The 21860-nt window shown below is 45.4% G+C and overlaps 1 protein-coding gene across 1 annotated transcript in view; it reads left to right on the top strand.

Annotated features, from left to right (window-relative positions):
* The window catches only part of LOC147707028 (adhesion G protein-coupled receptor F5-like), a 1085534-nt gene that overhangs the window by 458476 nt on the left and 605198 nt on the right, over positions 1–21860 (top strand). Inside the window, exon 5 of the mRNA XM_086926248.1 lies at positions 7955–8260. Within this exon, the coding sequence (XP_086782374.1) occupies positions 7955–8260 (306 nt within the window). The remainder of the gene's footprint in view (positions 1–7954; positions 8261–21860) is intronic.

The following is a 21860-nucleotide window of genomic DNA, read 5'->3' as shown; positions in this document are numbered from 1 at the left end:
AGCGCCTCGCACCACACGGCGAGGAGCTGCGTCAACAAAGAAAGAAGGGTCCAGGTGCAGAAGGAAGACCGCAGCAACAACCGGTCCAACAAGGAATCCCACGACGCTCTGAACGGAGGCTACTTTCACTGCTGGGGCAGGGGGCGTGTCGGTCAGGGAGAGCGACCCAGGTGTTAAGGGTTGACGGCGCGCAGGGACTCCTGGAACTTAGAGTCCCTGCGGGTCCGCTCGCAGCCCTGAGCCTGCCTGTTCTTTCTCCCCAGTCCAAAAGTCCAATCTCTGGAAACGGCGCCCCAATCTACGCAAAGCGCCTCGCACCACACGGCGAAGCGGGACCCGCGGAGTGGGTCCCGCGAGGAGCTGCGTCAACAAAGAAAGAAGGGTCCAGGTGCAGAAGGAAGACCGCAGCAACAACCGGTCCAACAAGGAATCCCACGACGCTCTGAACGGAGGCTACTTTCACTGCTGGGGCAGGGGGCGTGTCGGTCAGGGAGAGCGACCCAGGTGTTAAGGGTTGACCGCGCGCAGGGACTCCTGGAACTTAGAGTCCCTGCGGGTCCGCTCGCAGCCCTGAGCCTGCCTGTTCTTTCTCCCCAGTCCAAAAGTCCAATCTCTGGAAACGGCGCCCCAATCTACGCAAAGCGCCTCGCACCACACGGCGAAGCGGGACCCGCGGAGTGGGTCCCGCGAGGAGCTGCGTCAACAAAGAAAGAAGGGTCCAGGTGCAGAAGGAAGACCGCAGCAACAACCGGTCCAACAAGGAATCCCACGACGCTCTGAACGGAGGCTACTTTCACTGCTGGGGCAGGGGGCGTGTCGGTCAGGGAGAGCGACCCAGGTGTTAAGGGTTGACCGCGCGCAGGGACTCCTGGAACTTAGAGTCCCTGCGGGTCCGCTCGCAGCCCTGAGCCTGCCTGTTCTTTCTCCCCAGTCCAAAAGTCCAATCTCTGGAAACGGCGCCCCAATCTACGCAAAGCGCCTCGCACCACACGGCGAGGAGCTGCATCAACAAAGAAAGAAGGGTCCAGGTGCAGAAGGAAGACCGCAGCAACAACCGGTCCAACAAGGAATCCCACGACGCTCTGAACGGAGGCTACTTTCACTGCTGGGGCAGGGGGCGTGTCGGTCAGGGAGAGCGACCCAGGTGTTAAGGGTTGACCACGCGCAGGGACTCCTGGAACTTAGAGTCCCTGCGGGTCCGCTCGCAGCCCTGTTCAACAAAGAAAGACGGGTCCAGGTGCAGAAGGAAGACCGCAGCAACAACCGGTCCAACAAGGAACAATTTAAATAATATGGTTTATCATCTCACTCACAGAGTTGATCCCTGCTCCTTCTCTATTTCATTCTTCTCTATAGAACGGAGGTTCTTCTTTTGTCTTCCTCCACTCTAAGAACATGGTCGACGGATCTTGGATGCTGTTTACGAGACTCAGAAGCTAGTTATCACATAAGTGAATAACGAGAGTTTAAATGACTTTCAAGAGTTTTATTTTCAACAAAGGTTTAGTAAAATCTCTTGTTCTTTATTCAATTTGTTCAATATTTCAGTTAATTCACAGAATTGATCATAAAATTATGGTTATATCCATAAAGGAAATAATACATATTCTGAGAATGGGATGGACATTGCGCTAGAGCCCACAAAGAGTTTAAGCTCATGATGAAGAGTGAGAGAGAGCATAAAGGTAAAATTCACTCAATCAATATCAGCATAATTTCCCATACAGAGAAGTTTCTGGAACTCAAGAGTCCCAAGTAAATGAATCAAAATAATCATACAGTAGCAGTAGAAAGCCACAATAAGTTCAAAAAGGTTATAAATCAGCTTTTTGCATCCAGCATGAAGCCATCAGCTTTCAGCCTCAGGAGCCGGTATAGATGTGTGGGATAAAATGGGATAAAACGGGTATTTACAACTCCAGGAATACGCACTAATATTAAAAGTTAAAAATAAATGTTGCAGTCAATGTTAACTCTTCTCCTTTCATTCAATTAGCTTTCAGGACTCTTCTGAGAACAGGGTCTCCTCTTTCTTTCCCACGTATTGAACAATGAACTACAGACAGTTATCATGTAGTGTGAAACAGTATTTGCAATTGTGACTACATTCAAAACCTTTCGATTCAGACCTTGTTTCTCACAAACATGACTGCATTTTAACCTTCTAATAAAATACATTGTATGTTAACTAAACAGTGTACTATGTAAAAAAGAAACTTCAACTTATAATGAGAAATTATTCAGCACCACATCTTGAGTTATAATACATGGAAAAGGTGTGTTAAAAGTTTAACATTTCTGTTCAAGCATTACCTTCTTGTGCAATTATTCTCTATTACTTCATTTATCGATGCAGTTTCTTTAGAAAACATTTCAAGACTTTATTATTAATCAGAAACATTTTGCAGAGTTATGGAAAGTGTTGTTTACTAAAAAAGGCATTCATTGAAAGGTAAATATTTAAACAGTTTTCATGTCGATTGCAGCATTTCTCTGTCAAATCATTTATGAAGAAAAGCTGCCTTTTAAACATTTTAAAGCCTAGTACCAATAAGATAGGGGTGAAGGGGCGGAGGCTGCAGTGGTTGCAGTCCTATCTAGCAGGGAGACAGCAGGTGGTGACCTTGGCACCGTTTTCCTCCAGCAAATCCTCAGTAGTCCATGGTGTGCCATAGGGCTCTGCGATCAGCCCTATTATTTTCAATGTCTATCTGCAGCCCCTGTTCCCCATCATTAAATCATTTGGAGTCGACCTAGTCAATTATGCCGGCGATACACCACTGGCGTTCTCCCTGAAAAGAGAACATGTAGTTTCCATGGACATGTTCCAGCAATGCATGCGTCGGACGGCTAGCTGGCTCCGAAGAAACTCCTTACAGTTTAATGGTGGGAAGACTGAGGTGGTCTACTGCCCCGCTGTCAGTATGTCTAAACATATACCATTGGAGTTTAGGCTCACCCCTGAGGAGGAACCGCTGACTCCAATCAGCATGGTACGCAATTTGGGGGTTTTGATCGACAACAATCTTCAAATGGAGTCACAGGCGAATAAGACCGCCACTGTGTGCTTCTCCCTGATGTGCATGTTGCGTCAGATACGCCCACTATTAACAAAAGACTTGCGCTCCCTTGTAGTGAGAAGCGCAGTGATAAACAGGCTGGATTATTGCAACTCCCTGTATTTGGGAGCACCACAATACATCTTTCAGGGGTTGCAGAGAGTCCAGTCTGCAGCAGCAAAACTCATGCTAAATAGGCAGCGCAGATCATCCATGTTAGAACTGGCTATTTCTGGTAGGCTAAGGCTGACGCCAAAGCCAGGCAGAAACCACCATTCTAGTCAGGGCAAGGAAGTCACACGCCAAGATAACCTCTGCTCACCCCCTTGGTAGCTTGGCTCAAGCAGTAAGCCTAAACTCGAGGCAATGTGTAAAGCATTTGCGCCAGCGCACAACAGCAACAACATACTAGGCACACCACAAAAAGAGACTCCACACAAGGTTATTATAAAAATAACTTTTGTATTGTAAAAACACATCAGATAAAATCACACATATACATTGTGCCAACTGGCACGGGCAATATTCACAGGGATTATGTACACAAGACAGGGCCACAAGGGCCACTGTCATATTCAGATATAGCACTTCTAGATAAAATGTAGAATATAAAATAATAATCAAAGATAACAACCAGTAACCACTGGTAACAGGAACCAGGACCTTACTAGGACCACCTGTACTAAGAAAAAGAAGAACCACCTAAGTATCACACAGCATTTAGGGGTCTAAGAAAGAATACATTACTCGTGATGCAATAAACCTACATTCAGGGGAGTAGAAAAGACAACTACCTAAGAATAACCACATTTAGGGGTACACCAGAACACATTACCCATGATGCAGGAACCACATTCAGAGGAGTAATAAAGAAGAACACATGATGCCATAAAATACATTCAGAGGTCTTCAGAATAGAGCACATGATGCAATAAAATACATTCAGGGGTGCAGCGCAAGAAGACACATGATGACTAAACATTCAGAGGTGCAGCGCATGGAAAGAAAGACACATAATGCATAAACCTACACATTCAGAGGTGCATAATAAATCAATAGCGCAAAAACTCACATTAGCAATAACTATTAAAATGCATAGAAATCACATTGCGCCAACACTACATAAGCCACTACCTGTGGCAGTCCCTAGGCCAACTGGCCTTGTGGGGCAAAGATGCCCTGAGTCCAATGTCAGGGTGCGCTGCCATGCAGCGCCAGTCACAGAGTACAAAAAGCCTAAACGTGGCAGCTGCCCACAAAGTGCTGGGCAACTGTGTACTAACAAGCTGTGGCAGGGCTCTCAGTAGTCCCTAGAACAAATCTGTGCCACCTGAGCCACACAGGCTCTAAAACAAACACTGCGCACGTTGGAGCCACACAGGCTCTGGCCAACACTGGTCAAACGTTGGAGCCACACTGGCTCCAAAAACAATCTACACGCAGGCAGGAGTGGGCGGGCACCGGCAATATGCCCCGACGCCCCACTCCAAGCCACACAGGCTCTCTGCACAATGATGCCCCCACGTTGGAGCCTGTCAGGGATCTAAACTGCAAATGCCCCTGGGGAGCCTCGTGGGCTCGAGCCAACGGTGGGGCGACCCACTGCCATCCGGGGCCGCCCTAGATGCACCAAAGTCAATTATGCCCCGTCGTAGGAGTCCTTCACGGAGGACTCGAAATCACCACATGCCCCCAATGGTAGGAGCGGCCCACTCAGCACACGGGGCCGCTCTTGGCTTGGTGCCCTCACTGGCACCACATCCGTCGCCTCCCCCCGGAGCCCTACTCACCGGCTCTGGCGGGGGAGGCTCTTCTTCTCCAGCGGCATCAGCGCTTCTCTCGTGGGGGAAGGCGGGGCTCTCCCGGCCACATGGGAGCCTCGCTACTCCCGCGACGGACTTCTTTCTCTCCCCGGGGCTCTCCCTTCACTCTGGAGCCCCGGGGAACCCTGCAGCCAGCTTCCTTTCCTCCGGGCTGCGGGGCGGGCCTCACTCCTCTTTCCCTCGCCGGACGTCTCGCTCTCCTCGGGGCTCCATCCAGGCCACGGGAGCCCCGCACCAGCTCGGCATCTTCTTCCTTCCCCCGAGCTGCGGGGGCGGGACTTCCGGCCGGCCGCGACAGGATTGGCCGGCCGGTCAATCACTTCCGGGTCGCCGCGGGCAGCGCAGCGGCCCGATTCAGACAGGCAGGCGGGCGGCGATCACGGGGATGAAATCGAGGTGGGCTCTCGATCAACGTAAATAATAAAGCGAGGTGGGCTCTCGTGGATTGGCATCAAAAAGCACTCCCAAGCGCTACGAGGACAATGAAGCGCCCCAAAGCGCTAGGGGCAAACTACAGCGCTCCACAGCGCTAACGGACCAGAGCAGCACTCTCCAGCGCTGGAAGGGAAAAATAAAGCGCTCCCAGCGCTAGCAATGAAATGCAGTGCTCCCAGGCACTGTAAGTTTAAAGAAAGGTCCAGCACAGTTCTTCAGGGGGAAAACAGCGCCAAAAGGTCCCCAGCAAAGTAGGACACACAGCCCAGCAACGAGGTCCTTCCAGGCAGTCCTGAAATCATACAGAGGGAGCAGCATAGCCCCCAGCAAGAAAAGTCCTCCAAGAAATGCAGCAGGCAGAGGGACAGTCAGGAAGAGTCCCCCAGCAGTCCATCAAATGTCCAGGAGCTGGGCAGGGCCCAGGGATTCCCCTGAGCCCCAGCAGCAGCATGCCCCTGGCAGATTCAAGTTAAAAACAAGAACATTTTGGGAGGGGGCACAGCCCCTTCTTATACACAGAAAAGCCTTTGAAGTCCCTTAAAGTCCTTTGAAGCAGGCAGTGTGAGAACCAGCTAGAACTGGTTATAGGGAAGTCCATTCAGTATCAGGGACAGAGGTGTCAGTCGCCCAGCGGGAGGTGGAGCCAGCTTTGTAGTTAGGCAGGCACAGCCCTTCACTATCAGGTGCCATCTCCTCCCACTTCCCTGGCAGCAGATGCTGCCTTTCATCCATGGGCTGACTTCAGACAACCTCCTGGGCTCTCTAGCCCCTGTCATCCTCAAACCAGACAGTCAATCCACAAGCAGGCCCAGGCACTCTGGGCCAGGCTCACCAGCCAATCACACGCCAGCACCAACTTACACAAATATGCCAACTTCGAAAAGTAGTACTTCCAGACTAGACACAGTCATGCCGCATACATCATTTTGCAGCATTCATTCTCACGAGTTCATACATACCAAACTCGCCCCTGCACTCCCCACGCATCAGGAACTACCATGGGCATACATATTCCACATTCATTCCTATGGGAGGGCAGGTCACTCACCATTCATTCACAGAGAGCTCAAGCACTTTACACTGTACCACAGTGAAAAAGTGCGCAGAGGCCTAAAATCACCAACACCAGGTTCCATAAACAGGCTAGGAAAAAGCAAAAAGTCTAGGGGTGAACCTGCCCAACGGGCCGGGTCCAACAATCCACTACCCTGGCTTTGAGAGACCTACACTGGCTGCCCATCAAGGAAAGGGTCCACTTTAAATAACTCTGCTTGGTGCACAGAGCGGTACACAATCTGTGTCCAGTCCCATTGCAGAAAAAAATCACCTGGCACCAGCCCAAGAGGCAGCCTCGCTCCTCTAGTGCCAGTCTGCTGGCGATCCCCAGGTTCAAACGTTCTAGGATGGGAGGGAGGGATTTTAATGTGGCTGGTGCCCATCTTTGGAACGAGTTACCTTAGAGTATCAGGCAAATTAACTCCCTGATCGAGTTTAGATAGAGTCTTAAAAACTGGCTCTTTCCTAAGGATTAATCTCCTTTTTCCTTCCGATATCCTGACATATCTGTACTCTGGTCAATTCTCTCAGTTTAAGAGCCAGGATACCCGTAGGGTGGCAGTTTGCGCTATATAAGAACTCATTCAATTCAATTCAATGACTACTTACTATTTTGCCAATTTGTAAATATCAATTAATGTAAAAATAAACTGCACGCTAATGTAGCACATATAATTGTAACGATTTTTTGCATTTTTTATAATCTACTTCTCACACCCTTATGGGGCAGAATGTTCCAATAGCCTTCTAGCCCACTGTAGTTGGCTATTCTGGACCAAAGAAAACTGAAGTGTTAGGAGTTTCCTTAAAGACAATGGTGTGGCTCAGGTGCATTAATGGCTAGTATAGACCTTCTGAATCACCATCCAATATTTGTCTTGCAGTTTCTCCCTTTTAAATTTAGAACACTCTAACCTCAGTAGGTTTTAAAAAGGTCCTTTCCCTTATTATAGCCCCTCTTTGTTATATGCCCTTGCCTGTGGTTTAGGCAGATAAAGTGTTTTTAGCCCTTTAACAGCCAGTATAACTGAGGCTGGGGGGATAAAAGGCCTGTCGTTCTATTTCACTTTGTTATATTTAGAATTTCATTTTTTCATTTTTTCATTTAGAATATTCTATCCCTCTGCCTTGTACTATACCAGTCCTGAAGAGTCTTCTGCCTAGTTAGAGGCCCTTGCTGGCAGCACGGGTCTTTAACTGCAGGCACATTGTTCAAAAGCAAGTTGTACAGGACGTAAGTCACACCAAATCAATTTCTTTGTGCCAAGCTTCTCCAAGTGCCGCCCTCTGAATAGAGCAAATCTATTTTACATGAAAAGTGTACTTGAATCATGAATGAAACATTGAGTAAAAACTATGAACATATTCACAAGCATGTTCACACAAGTTCTACTTGTGTGAGGAATAGATCGAATTATGTTCTATCTGTCTTCAAATAATTGAATATTGTGCTCACATTTTAATGCAAAGTGTGACATACTGGAAATATAGTTGAACAACCAACAGTAGTAATTTGGATTATCTAAAGTTTAGCAGAGGTCCTAGGCATTTCTTGCATAACTCTTTTTTTATTTTCTACAGAGTGCAACGTAAATGCGACTACAGTTCAGTGTTCATGCGAAGATGGCTACAACTGGCCTTCAGACACTTGTGTTGCAAGGCCCAACTGTTCAAGCTCACCAAAGGGCTGTGACTGCATCAACTCATTTCCTCCTGATGGGGTGTATTGTCAACCAGTACCTCCTACAACTCCGATGACAACAATGAAAAGTACCACTCCAGTTTCTACAGTGACCACTGAAACACCAGTAATACCAGTGACTACTACAACACCAGTAACAACTATGAAACAGACAACAGTGACGACCACAACCCCATCTGTAAAAGGTAAAAAAAACATTTTGTACCTTTGATTGATAAAGGTATGTAAAACATTGTTCTAAATATGCTATCTGGATTTACCAAAGAACTGAAAACATTGTTTTGCAAAATATATACTTTGCATTCAATTCCCCTTCTGTTATTTGGGTAAGGCAAAGCTAATGAAGCTCACAAGTTTTAGCAATCATCCTAGTGTTTTGTTTGCCACCATAAAAAGCAAGCATGCCTTGAGGCCCACAGCCTTCCTGATGCATTCCACCTTGAGGTTGTTGTGCTTTACATTAGGTAATGCACTCCTGCCATCTTGGACCCTCCTTAATGGTGTTTTGGCTCCACCCCTTCTCCTAGTCAAAACTCTTGCCTCTGAAACCCATTCTGGTAGATTTTGTCAACAGAAAAATCCTGAGGCAAAAGGTGTGGAATAACACTTCTAAGTCTAAAGCCTTTCTCAAGTAAGGTTAACCTGCATGTTAACCAGTAGCATAACGAAACTTAAGGGGGCCCGCCGCAAAGTACCCCCCTTTCTTTGTGTCAGTCAAGAGCTCTTAGGCCAGCGACCCGCCATACACCAGGGGCTCATCCCAGCCATAAAAAAAGCTTTCAGGATCCTCCATTGGTCACATCCACCCTTTCATTGGGCGATTTACATATATCGTTAAATACTGCTGCTGCACCCTCCAGAAAAGTTACATAACACTGCCTCCAGCCGGCCCACCAAAAACATTCTCCTACACACACCACTGCCTTCGTGCCTGCTACTAACGCATCCATTAACTCTACTCTCACCCCTACGAAACCCGCAGTTATGCTTTTCCGCCCGCCTTTAAACCCACCCCTCGGATGTGACTGTAAACCCGTGACCGTCGCCCACTGCACCCCTGGCCACCACCGACAGAAAGACTGATGACTGGTCCCCATCTAAAGACTGCCTACCAGTAAAGACAGAGCCTTTCAGCTGCTGCCCTCCCCAATGTCACTGTGGTAGTTTAAAACATGTTAAACAATCTCTTCAACTGACCACCCCAAAACACTTCTTCCTGTTAGCCTCTAAGGCATCAAAGCCGTTCCTGCTACTTTTCATCCTCTGCATGATGCACGCAATAATATTAAATGTACAAAGAGACAGATTTTTGTTTCCTCCCACCAACATTGATTTACACTATGTACCTCACTAAACCATACCTCCTGACAAAGGCAAACCTATTCCCATGTGTAACATCAGTCAGCAAGTACCCCAAGGACAAACACCAGAGAGAATGCACGATTCATGTAATTAAACATATTGTGACAACGTAGCATTTACCCACCCACTGTGAGCCCAGTGAAGTCTGCAACCCACACAGCAGCCATCAATACTGGCAACATACAAGCACATCTCCACTTCCTTTCAATGGCAGCTTCTGAAACATATACCGTTGACTTCTGGGTGACATCAAGCACAGACCACAGCATTTTTTGCCTCCGTAAGACTAACTGAAGACTATTGGTGAACACTTCTCTTCCTCCTTCTTTACTAATAACTAATGCAGGATAATGAAAAAAATATATAGTATTTTCTCATGCAAATAGCGTATCAAGCATTTGCTGCCAGCAGTCCTCACCAGATCCACACGTATCAATATTCTGCTATTGCACCTTCCTGTCAACCCTATTATTATCTTGAGATATTTTTTATCCCTTCCGTGAAGTATGAAAAGCAATACATTGCACGAAAATAAGTCCCTTTAAAATCTTTGCTACTTATACAGGCTCGCAAAGCAAATGCTTGTTTACCTTCCAATGTGTCCTAGCAGATCCTGTTCCAGGAGCTGCAATTCTTCTCCCGCCCATGTCCACTCTGTGTTGCCTTGTCCCTTCACAGAGGCTGTGCACTGTGGTGAATGCTCTCTCTAGGGCCCCCACCCCCATCCTTATTCCAGGCCTGGAGCACTCTGACTGAAGAGAAACAATGTAACTTGTTACTTTGTTTCTCTTCAGTCCTGGGCCAGCCTGAGGAGCTCAGAGCATGCTGCACACTGCAGCTGCTTTAGAGCAAGCCTCTCTCTCACAGATCTCTACCGAAGAGCTGAGGGGGCCCCCTTCACCTACTGATGACTGGGGGACTCTGCACTGCAGGGGCCACAGGGGTATTTGTTACACCCCTGATGTTAACTGGATGTTGGACCACCCTAACATAGCAGTATTTATGACGAAGTTGGCATAGTGAGCCAGCATAACCACCATACTGAGTCACCATTCATCTCAGGTGCTCCTTGATGTCTTAGCACACCCTCACACATTGTGAGGGGCAGTGAGAATTACAAAATGCTGTGCCTGAGTCATCTTGGCTCTTTTTGTTGGCTGCAGGCAGCGACTGCAGCAGTAGGGCAAGCCAGTAGATCTTTTACAGAAGCCTTCGAGGATATTCCTGGACAATATGAAATTGACAGCACTCAGATCCACATTACTGAATCACTAACTGCAACAATGGTTATGCAGGTACATGAAGGCGGCTCCAGGTTACATGTTGAAGTTCAAGCTGATAGCAGACGTCTCTCTGTAAAATAAGCATCAGTCCATCATCCAGTTTCAATGGATCAGATCATCAGGGGCACAGTCTTCCTTCTCTGAAAGCATCTCCCCAGAAAGCATTGCAACTGTAACTGTAAATACACAGACAGCAATGAGTACTATCCACGGTGGAAAATTAGTTTATTTCTTCGGGACAGTTCTAAAATTAAATACCAGCATAGAGAAAGGCGAAGATAGGTTGTCTTCTGTTGGAAGCCTCCATCACTTTACTTTTTATGAGGTTAAATGTTTGGGAATAGCCATGGGTAGCCCTAGGAATTACTGTCCACGCATTCCAAGACTTGTAAACAGTTACTGCAAACGCCATATTCATAATGTTTATGAACAACTTATACATGCAAAAATATTTATGAAGTTTATATATATTAAGGGATCTCCATCTGCATCAAAACTCTGCACATAATGTATATAAGGACAGAAGGTAGCTTCCCAAGGTGCAGCAGTGCACACCAAAAAGAGTGATTATGCGTCCACCTGGCAAGGCTTGTAAAGACTGGACGAAGGGAGGTCCCTTAACCTCATAGCTGCTGCGCCCGTTCAGCGGCCGACGGCACCACTACCTCCGTAGTGCTGCCGTCGGCCATTGAACGTTCGAACTGCTTCTGCGCAATGGAACGTCCAGCACTGGAGCTGGACGTTCCCTAGCTGCTAAGGTGCTAAGAATGCTGGGAGAAGAGACTAATTTAGAGCTTCTCTCACTGAAAATAGCCAAAAGAGTTCAGGGAGCCTACAAACTGCTGATGGGGATGACACAGATTATTCATGTGTTTTTTTTTGTAGATTATCAAAAACAGCTGGCAATTTAATTAATTCACCCATTTCTATGCTGCTCATGTTGAAATGGCGGGCTCTGACATTTAGAAATATTATAGCACCATTGGCAAATTGGAAAGTGTCTTATTTTGATTGAGAAGCTTTACTCCTTAATGGAGAATAAACATAATGGCGTACCATCGCATCGTGTTGCTTATTGATGGTTCGAAACATTCATTTCATCATCAAATATGCATAATGATCAACATTTACACTTTAAAAACGCAGAATAAAAATATACAAGATTAAAACAAGCATAAATACAAGAATAAATGACAGTGAAAAGATATTCGTACAATGTTCATCTATTGGTGATCAAGACGGTTTTAGTATAAGGCTCAACCTTGTACAGTTGCCAATGATTTATGCCTAAATGTCCATGCAATATACAGGAACTTTGAAACAGCCACCACCACAATCCAGGAGGTATCTCTTATGCATATTCTATAGGCTTGTCCTTGCTCTAGCAAACGGAGGGATCTTAACAGGGGGACAGTCCATCTGCTGATAGATTTAGCATAAAGTGAACAGAAAAACAACAGATACTCTTTGGTTTCCTTTATATTTTTACAATCAAAGCAATTGTTGGAACACTGGTGTATTTGCGCCAATGGGCAGTAAAAACTGCTTCAAGCAGTGTCCCATACCCAATTGAAGGTTCACCGAGTGTGCGAGTACCGGTCAAATGTAATCTAGGGACTCCCTCAAACCTGCTTATGGATTTGTAGAGTAAGAAGGCACTTGTTATGCCACCTATATAGGGTAGATGCTCCCTACGCCTAATAGCTTTCTCTTGGACCAATTCTTCAACTTATAGTGCATCACTTGAGCAAAGAATTTCTCCAAACGCAGATCGATCCAGGCACTTTCAATAAATTCTAAACCTATTATTGTGTCCCCTGATTTGGAATTTAAGATATACTGCAAAACATCCCTAAAATGGGACAGCTCACAAGTACTCTAGATGCTTATCCAATACAGCAGGGGTCTTTGCATTGCCAACATTGCAATGTCATGAATGCCAAGTATCCGGTGCAACTTAATACATGGTTTTTCCGTCCCAAAACCAGTCAGGGCTCTGAGAAAGTTATTTTCTGCTACACTCAGGAAGTTTGTACTGGAGTGGCCCCATATTTATGCACCATAAGCGTGCCGCCTGGCTTGGGCTTTATACATTTTAACAGCTGGTGATATGGGAGTCCAGTTAACTCAGCACTATGCTTAACCACTAAAGTGCGCTTTAGACTCTACAGAGCCCGGGAGCCAGTTTCAGCTCATCTAATGCCTAAATACTCAAACTCCCAAACTCTTCCCAATGTTTTGTTTCCCACCCTGATGACCTCTATCACTCTACCTCTCTTCAAATTCGTCCCGTATTTGGTTTTGGAAGTGTTGAATTCGAAGCCATGCTCTCCACAACACTGTTTAAACCTATCAATCAGATTTTCCAGACCTCTCCTAGTCTTGGACTACAAGAGCATATCCTCACCTAAATAAAAGGAAAGCCAGGGGGGATGCGTCATTGACAACGTTCTGTAGATAGGCAACACAATTGTTTATATATAGGAGAAGGAGAGCTGGTGCAAGAACACTGCCTTGTTCTGCTGGGAAGGCCTCACTTAGCTCTCCAGCCGTGCTACACCTAAATTTAGCGTAATTCTCTTCATGGAGTAGTTGGATTATGTGCAGAAGATTTGGATGGATCCCTGTCCCACGGAGTACCTCCCACAATGTCCCTCTGGGTACCAGGTCGAACGTGGCATGACATAATGCCCCTTTGATATTGTGCAGTGATTTTGAAGCACCATCTGGTTGCCTTGTATACTTTTAATCATCAGAAAATCGCCCATGTTCCCTGTTCCTCTTTTCTCCTACAAGATCATCTTAAATGACTAGTATTCATAACCTTCTGCTGTAGCTCTTCATTTGCTTTGAGGCAACCTTTCCACTACATTCTTATCAACCCAATTACATTTTATCTCATTCTTTTCTTTTATAGGGTGTTATTTCTTTCTTAACTCAGAGTTCTAAACATTTACTCGCTCTTCAAGAAGAGTGGCAGTTACATTTTGCGACCATTTGCCATCAATGATGTAGAAATGTTTTCAGCTAAATGCATATTTTTGAGCAATAATGAATACCTCTATTTTGATGTTAGATCTTATATGTAAATGATAACCAAATGCACTTCTAGTTAATGGATGCAATATGAAGTATAGTAGTATGTTTATTAATATGACCAGTTATGCCAGATTTATGTGAGAACGTCATACTGGATAGCATGGAAGTTGTTTCTTTTATTCACTCCTGTATTTATCCCCATCCATCCTGTTTCCCTGCACATCTTCTCTCCTCACAGGCTCCGCACAGTGAAGATAGCAGATGTAATGATCTTTTCACAGTTATGAACACAACATCTTTTTTTTTTATGAACATTCCAGTGTTCCTAACTTGTTGGAACTTCAAGGCGCTTCTGCTGAGCGCTGTGTAGATTGGTTTTATTAACTTCTGTAAAGTGATATTTTAGAAATGTTTCATATTTCTTTTTGTTTGTAACATCGGATGGCAGTAGCAAGGAAGATATTGGATGGCTTCTTAAAATGGGATAGTGCTTATGTATTAAGGGTCATATTCTTCATTGGCTAAAGACGTGTTACATACAATCAGACCATAATGATTTAGCTGTTATGCTAATTTATTGAACTCCTTGATTTTGGGGGTGAACCAGATTATTAGAGATTAGCTTTCCCTGATGCTACTAGGGATGCTGTCCAAACCTTTTATTGCACTACTATTTAAATTTTCCAATTTTAATTACTATGCATAACTTTGCAGTTGAGCTGGCATGCATTCTGTTTTGCATGATTTTCAGAATTGTGCAACAATTTTTTTTTTAGCCCATCTCTCATCTAGAACTCAATAATTAACCAGTTATTTGTTTTTGGTACTCCGCTAAATTGATGTTGGGGTGAGTGCATATTTGTGCACTTTCTTACCGTGGGAGAACAGTTTATAGTAATGTTATGGGTTTTCTGGATGTTGGGGTGCCCTGAACTTTGGGGTGTTAGACATGGTCCTTTCTGCAGGATCACCCCAAACATTTGCCTTCTGCCTGTTCTTTTTCTGACCCTTTTGTTGATTTAGGACTCTTGACACTTTTACCACTGCTAACCAGTACTAAAATGCATGTCTGCTGTAAACATGATAACATTGGGTTATCAACCGTTGGTATATTTAATTTACTTATAACTCCCTACTAAAGTGCACTGCATATGTCCAGGGCCTTTACTTTACATGCTTCTGGTGGGCCTGCAGTACTGATTTTACCACGCACTTAAGTAGCCCTTTAAACATTTCTCAGGCCTGCCATTGCAGAGCTTGTGTGTGAGGTTTTATACTGCTGTTTCGACCTGGAAAGTTATCCTACTTGCCAGGTTTCAACCCTTCCTTTTTATTACATATAAGACCCCTGAGATAGGCCCTGGAGGGCCCAAAGGGCAAGCAAGGTGCAGTGTAATTAAACAGTTGGACATGTACATGTTTTACATGTCCAGGTAGTGAAAAACGGTTACATTTGCTTTTCACTACTGCAACGCCTATCCCTCCTGGAGGTTAACGTTGGGGTTGCTTTATTACATTTTAAAAGTGTAATTTCCAATTGGTAAAATATAGGAATTTTGAGTTCGGTGTCTCTTGACTCCCAAGTTAAAAGCACAAGTTATGGTGAAGTTGGTTTTAAGTTGCATGTAGGAAAATGCCACTTTTAAAAAGTTGGCATTTTCTCTCTTTAACCATTCTGTGCCTCTGCCTATCTCTGAATACACGTCTGGGGTGGGGGGCAGCTGTCCCTTCAAAGGGAGCTGAGGTGTGCCATTCACGGAGTGATGGCCCATCACCAGTCTGGTGGGTCTTCCTGGACTTGATGGGATCGAAGAGCTCACACTTGCACCCTGATAGGGCTGTGCCTGCCCTCACACAAAGAGCTCCAGCCCACTGTAGTGAGTCTGGAGCAAGTACAGAAATGGCAGAGACCTTAATCAATTCAAAGGCCACTCCTTGAAGTCTCACCCACTTCACAACTGAGTATATCTACTGGACCCCTGACACAAACAGCTCAGCATACTTCTGGGCCGGAGGGCACTCTGCCAGTAAGGACTGCTGTGCTTCTGAAAGGACTGACACTGGGCTGGGCTCTAGTAGACTTTCTGGACTCCTGCTCTCCTGTGCCTGCCCTGCTGCCTCCTGCCTGATTGTGAGTCTCTACATCCCCAGAATCGGGTGACGCCAAGGGCTTGCTGGCTTGCCCCCTATTCTAAAGTCCCAAGGGTGTCAAAGACTACCAACAACCTGTCTTCAGCTGCTGACCTCTGCCATCTGTGAGTCCTGTCCTGCCAAGAGGTGCCAATCTAGTCATGGGCCTTGGAAGTGGGTTCTGCAGCTGTTTCAGTGGCCTATGCTAATGCACTTTACATTGGCATCCCGGGCTACTTACTGAAAAAGCTGCAGGTTGTCCAAAACACGGCAGCCAGACTACTTCTGGGTATTTCTACCAGGAGCAGTGTGCTACATCATCTACATTCACTGCATTGGCTTTCTGTAGCGGAACGGGTTAAGTGCAAGTCATTGGTCGTGGCTCACAGAGTTCTGCATGGGCTTGGACACAGGCTCGGACTGGCCGTTGCGGTCACCGGGCAATCCCCCGGTGCGCCGCAAGGGTGGGGGCCGGTTTTGGGCATAGCTGCAAAATCGTCTCTGTAACAAAATCGGCTGAAAACCGGCCCCGGCAAAGAGCTCGGTTGCACACCCAGGGGGCTGGCCAAGCACTTTGCCAGGGTCGGTTTTGGTTCTCAGTCGGCCCTGCTTGGACCATTATACCTACAAAAACATTTTTCTTTCTATGTACCTTCCAGACAGTTGCGCTCCATGTCCCTTCGGTTGGCGCTGGTTCCTTGATTTAAATACCAGAGGCTTGGTGGTAATTCATTGACAAGGAAGGCGGCTGATGCCTGGACTGCCCTGCCCCTTGCCCTACATAATTATCAGGACCCAGTGATATTTAAGAAACATCTGAAAACACATCTATTTGTTTAAACAGACACCTCTCCCCTTTTGTTGGTATTGCGCCGGGACACTCGTGAGTATCCGTGCGCATTTAAATTAAAATACCATAACATAATACATGCCCCTGCAATGCGGGGGGGGCCAAGGTCCAGGGGGCCCCAGCAGTGAACGTGGTGTGTGGTGGTTCAGGGGAAAGGGGACCAGCGCTGGACTGGCAGTACAGAGCGGCTGCAAGGATGGAGGCCAGTTTTTAATATTGGAGGCTGATTTTATTACAGGGGCCGATTTTGCAGCTGTGCTGCAATATCGGCCCACAGTAACTAAATCAGCAGGCCAACAGCAGCATTTCAAAAATCAGTTTCCCATCCAGTCACTAACTTTCCAGCTTAGAAACTTTTCAAAACTGCAGCAATGGTATGTATTATTTGCTTTGCTTTGCACACTAGGTCGTCAATCCTCATCACAGGAAATTGCTACCAATGACGACTATGGTATTAATTACACAGGCCTGCTCCTCACCTTGTCACCACATGACGTGAAGTTACGCAGCCTTGAGGGAGTCCTACACTGACCTCATTGCCCACGCGGCAGACAACTGCAGCCAGACCCAGGCTCCAGGCCAGCCGCAGCTTGAAAGACTAGTAGTACTGAACTGGGAGACCACCACCTGCAGCTACTAGCCACCATTACTACTACAGCAATCCAACAGCAGCTACCATGGTAAGTGAGTATAAAATTGATTCACAGTCACTGTAATGATAATCTTTGTGATTGCCAGTAGTTAAGTCCCTCCCAAGGACCCCTATCCTAACAAAAGTCCCAATTCGTAGAATGGCATCACTGCAGGTAGCATTAACCAGGGAAAATTTTTTACAGGCAACTTAAGATTCGTGCAAGTGGAGGCCCCGGGCATTAGTTCTTGATGTCACCACTTTTTGGTGCCTTTTGGGGAATTACGAAGGCCTAGTCCCAGATAATAAAGATAACTAGATGCGCTGATAATAGAGGGCACCAATAGGTATTTCTTTATGGCCTGCGTTTATTGACATAAAAAGTCAAGGTGCTCGGACTTCTATATCACCTAGTTGTTGGTTAATTATGAACTAGAGGGGGTGGGGAGAGCACTGTGTAAAGAATTAGGAACATTTTTATCTAAAACAACAAAGCACATTTAGATGTTGAACCAACAACGCCCAATATTTCTTTGCAGGCCCTTGCTGAAATATTCATTAATCAAATAAATCTATGTCTCAACCTAGGCACTCTAATTTCACCCTGCTGCTTCTACCAAAGGGTGAGCACAGGTTAATTTAGGATGTGTATCTGACTTACCCTGACTAGAGTGGTGGTCCTTACTTGGACAGTGTGCATACCACTGCCTATTAGAGACCCCATTTCTAATATTTGCTATCAGTGATGAGGACAGGACCTGTATGTGTGCAGTGCCTTACAGTAATTTGATGCACACTAACATCTACATATAAGACCAATTGGAATCAATTATCTCTGATCCCCATTGGCAATTTTTCCCCTAGTCTCTCTGATTGGCATTTTTGATAGTTCCATTCTCCCTGATTGGCATTTTTTTCTTTTGCTAAAATCATGTCTCTGATTGGAGGTCCCACAACTGCACCAGCAAACATGGATTTTGAATTGGCCAAGCTGGAGAACCATACTGTGGCTAAGCTCCAGAATTTTTGCAAGGGGTTTGAGACTTCTACCAGGATTTGCAAACGGTAATGAGAGTATGCATAGAAGCAAGGCATGCAGCACATGAGGTCATTGAGGAGGAGGATGAGGTGATAAAGGATGAGGAGGAGCTGGACCAGGATTCAGTGGAGAATCTAGGATTGCCTGTGGGGCAGGGGACCACCATTTTTCAAGGGGAGATGGCACTTCCCCACGGCCGGACCTAGGATGCTTGATTCCAGTCCAGGAAATACATGGCTTGGCAGTTCGGGCTGGACTGTTCCCATGAGGCACAGGGTCAAGGCTGATTTGCATATGGCCATGTCTGAACTGGGGTGATGTGGAGTGCAAAAAAATGATGGATTTAGGCCCAGAACCAGATTAAGAGCCTCGGGGTCTGTCTTGACTCCACTTTGGGATTTCAAGTTCAGGCCAAAAAGGTTGCGGCGACTTGCTACGGTGTGCTTCGGGTCCTTAGGAAGGTCTTGACTCTGCTTCCTTTCGAGGCACGCTTGCTGGTCCAGTTGTTGATTTTATCACGTTTGGATTATGCGAATGCTGCCTATCTCGGGGCCCCCACAGCTACCATCCAAATACTGCAAGTAGTACAGAATTGTGCTGCCCGGCTTATCATGAACGTTCCCAGACGCAGCTCGGCGAAAGCCCCACTTCGGTCCCTTCACTGGCTGCCCATCCGGGAAAGGATCTTGTTTAAAACCATGGGTATGGCGCATAAGTCCATCTCTAACACCGACCCCACTATTCTGGCTCCTATTCCAGCGACATCAATCTCTTAGACCTTTGAGATCTAATCAGCGTAATCTCCTTGTAGTTCCTAGGGTGAAGCGGGCGCGCATGGGGGGCCGCCAGCTCTCCTTTCAAGAGGCCAAATTCTGGAACCTTCTCCCGGATAACATCAGGCTTGAGACCAACCATCTGGCCTTCAGGAAGCGATTGAAGACATTCTTAATCCATTGAGATTCCACCAGCTCTCAGGTCACACAGCGCTGGGATGCCTTAGGGTAGCCATGCGCTATATAAGAATGTATTCATTCATTCATTCAGATCTCTGTACTGGGGTGAATGTATGACATTGTTCTGCATTCTGTCCATCAATTGTTGTTTTTGCATTTGTCACTACAAAGTGGTAGCAGAGGATGGTAGCACAATATAGAGCACCTCTTCTTTTTATGGGGTTCCCAAACAGTTTTCTCAGTCACTAATGATCACTCTGTGAGAATATTGAATTTTCTGGAACTCCGCCTAAGGTATCGGCACTGAAGTTTTCATAGGAGGTCTGACTTGCAATCCGTTCCTGAATGATTTTGGAGTGTAAGTATGAACAGAGTGTACTGATTTATGGTTGCTGTGTTTATTTCTAAGGTTTTTTGAAGTATGAGTTTGAAAAATTGATTATTATTCATTCTCTGAAATGTTTGAATATGCAATGTTGATTGTGGGTTCAATAGGTGGATTGATCACAGTATTGTTGATGTTGTATTCATATTTGTACATTTATTCTTGGTTTGGTTATTGGATTCATAGAAGTCCACAATGCAACAATATTTTGGTTAGTTGTCTGCATACGTTAGTGTGTTGTGCGAGGTGCCGCGTGCACACCAAAAGTAGTTTCTAGATTAATGAGCTTTCTTTTTGCAGGATTGTTCATCTAATCTAGGTTGATTTACTTTGCTCCTTATTACACAGGAGTAAGTGCATTGGACAGGGTGGATTGCTGCTGCATGGAGGTTTGCAGTGTAAATTGAGATTATAGAAGGATACAATGAAAGGGTACTGTTGCTCTTTTACTGTTGTTTGCGAGGTTTGATTGTCTTAACTTATAAACATTCTTCTTGTTTATGCTAAGAAGACAATGGCTTGTTTAGTTTATGTTCAATGAGTGAGGTTTGCAATTATTTTCCGTCTTCACTGTGCAGGTACGGTGCGATTTGTTAGTCAGCCAGTAAGCCACAATGGAATTGATGATACAGCACCACAAATCTGCACTGTCATTGGTTGGTCGCTGACAGAGCCATCTAGATAGATTGACCTTTGACAAAGCCATGTTGGGATTGGTGGTTGTTCACTAGTCTGTTTGTTATGATTTTGAGATCTCTTTAAGTAACAATAATGAGGAATGCTCTGAAAAATGCAAAGAGTTATGTTGTATCTGCTACTGAGGGTCAGAAAATACCTGCTGAGAGAACGTCTATAAACAAATGATAATGAAAATTGGGTTCCATACTTGTACATGGATTTCTGACTGGCATGAATATACGTCTGATAAAGAATTACAGTTTCCTCCAAAGGGTACTTTTAACATTAGAATGCTTGATTCCTTAGACAAACCATGATGGACATGAGGCCCATGCCTAGACCTATACAGTTTGTGAGGCACTGAATAAATGGGACCGAATAGCTGCACTGTCATTGGTTGGTTGCTGACAGAACCATCCAGTGATAGGTTGACTTTTGACAGAGCCACATTGGGATTGGTGGCTATTTGCTAGTTTATTTGTTATGATTTTGAGGTCTCTTTAAGTAACAATAATGGGGAATGCTCTGAAAAATCCTTATATTTCTGTTGTACCTGCTACTGAGGGTTAGAAAATACCCACTGAGGGAAAGTCTCTAAACAAATCATAATGAATATTGGGTTCCATACTTGTACATGGATTTCTGAATGGCATGAATATACTTCTGATAAAGAATTGCTGTTTCCTTTAAAGGGTACTTTTAACATTAGAATGCTGAATTCCTTGGACAAACCATGATGGGCATGAAGCCCATGCCTCGACCTATACAATTTGTGAGGCACTGAATAAAAGGGACCGAATAGCTACAGAGAAGGAAAGAAAGAAAGTGTCAAATCAAGTGAAGGGTCATCTAGACTGTGGTGAGAAAGCAAGAGGGATCGACAAGAAAAATGTTAGAGGGAGGATACAATGAAAGCAGTAAGAGCATATCCTGCCATAGTTAAGGAAGCAAATGATCAAAACAATAACAAATAATTATTAATAATATTTTGATGTTAAATCCAATATGTAAATGATAACCAAATGTAGTTTCTGTTGAAATGAATTCAATGCGAGGTATAGAAGTATGTTTCTTAGCTCCCAATCCGTTTTTTTAAGCAATCACAGCACCAAGGCAGCCCTACTCGCTGTCACCAATGACATCCGCGTCCCTCATCCTCCTGGACCTCTCTGCAGCATTCCACACCCTTTCCCACCACACCTTAACCACTAGACTCCATGACGGCAGGCAAACGCGACATGACCCTCCATAGGATCTGACATTCCTCCTCACAGGCAGAACTCAACGTGTCAGACTTCGGCCATACCTCTCAGAAAGAACAGAGACCAACTACAGATTGACCCAGGGCTCCTCTCTCAGCCCCACCCTCTTCATCGTCTATATGGACCCCCTCACAACCATTGTCAGGAACCACAGACTCAACATCATCTCCTAC

The sequence above is a fragment of the Lissotriton vulgaris genome, chromosome 6 (genome assembly GCF_964263255.1).
Source record: "Lissotriton vulgaris chromosome 6, aLisVul1.2, whole genome shotgun sequence".
Lineage (NCBI taxonomy): Eukaryota > Metazoa > Chordata > Amphibia > Caudata > Salamandridae > Lissotriton > Lissotriton vulgaris.
The sequence above is the reverse complement of the archived record's forward strand: the minus strand, read 5'-3'. Positions and strand labels throughout refer to the sequence as shown.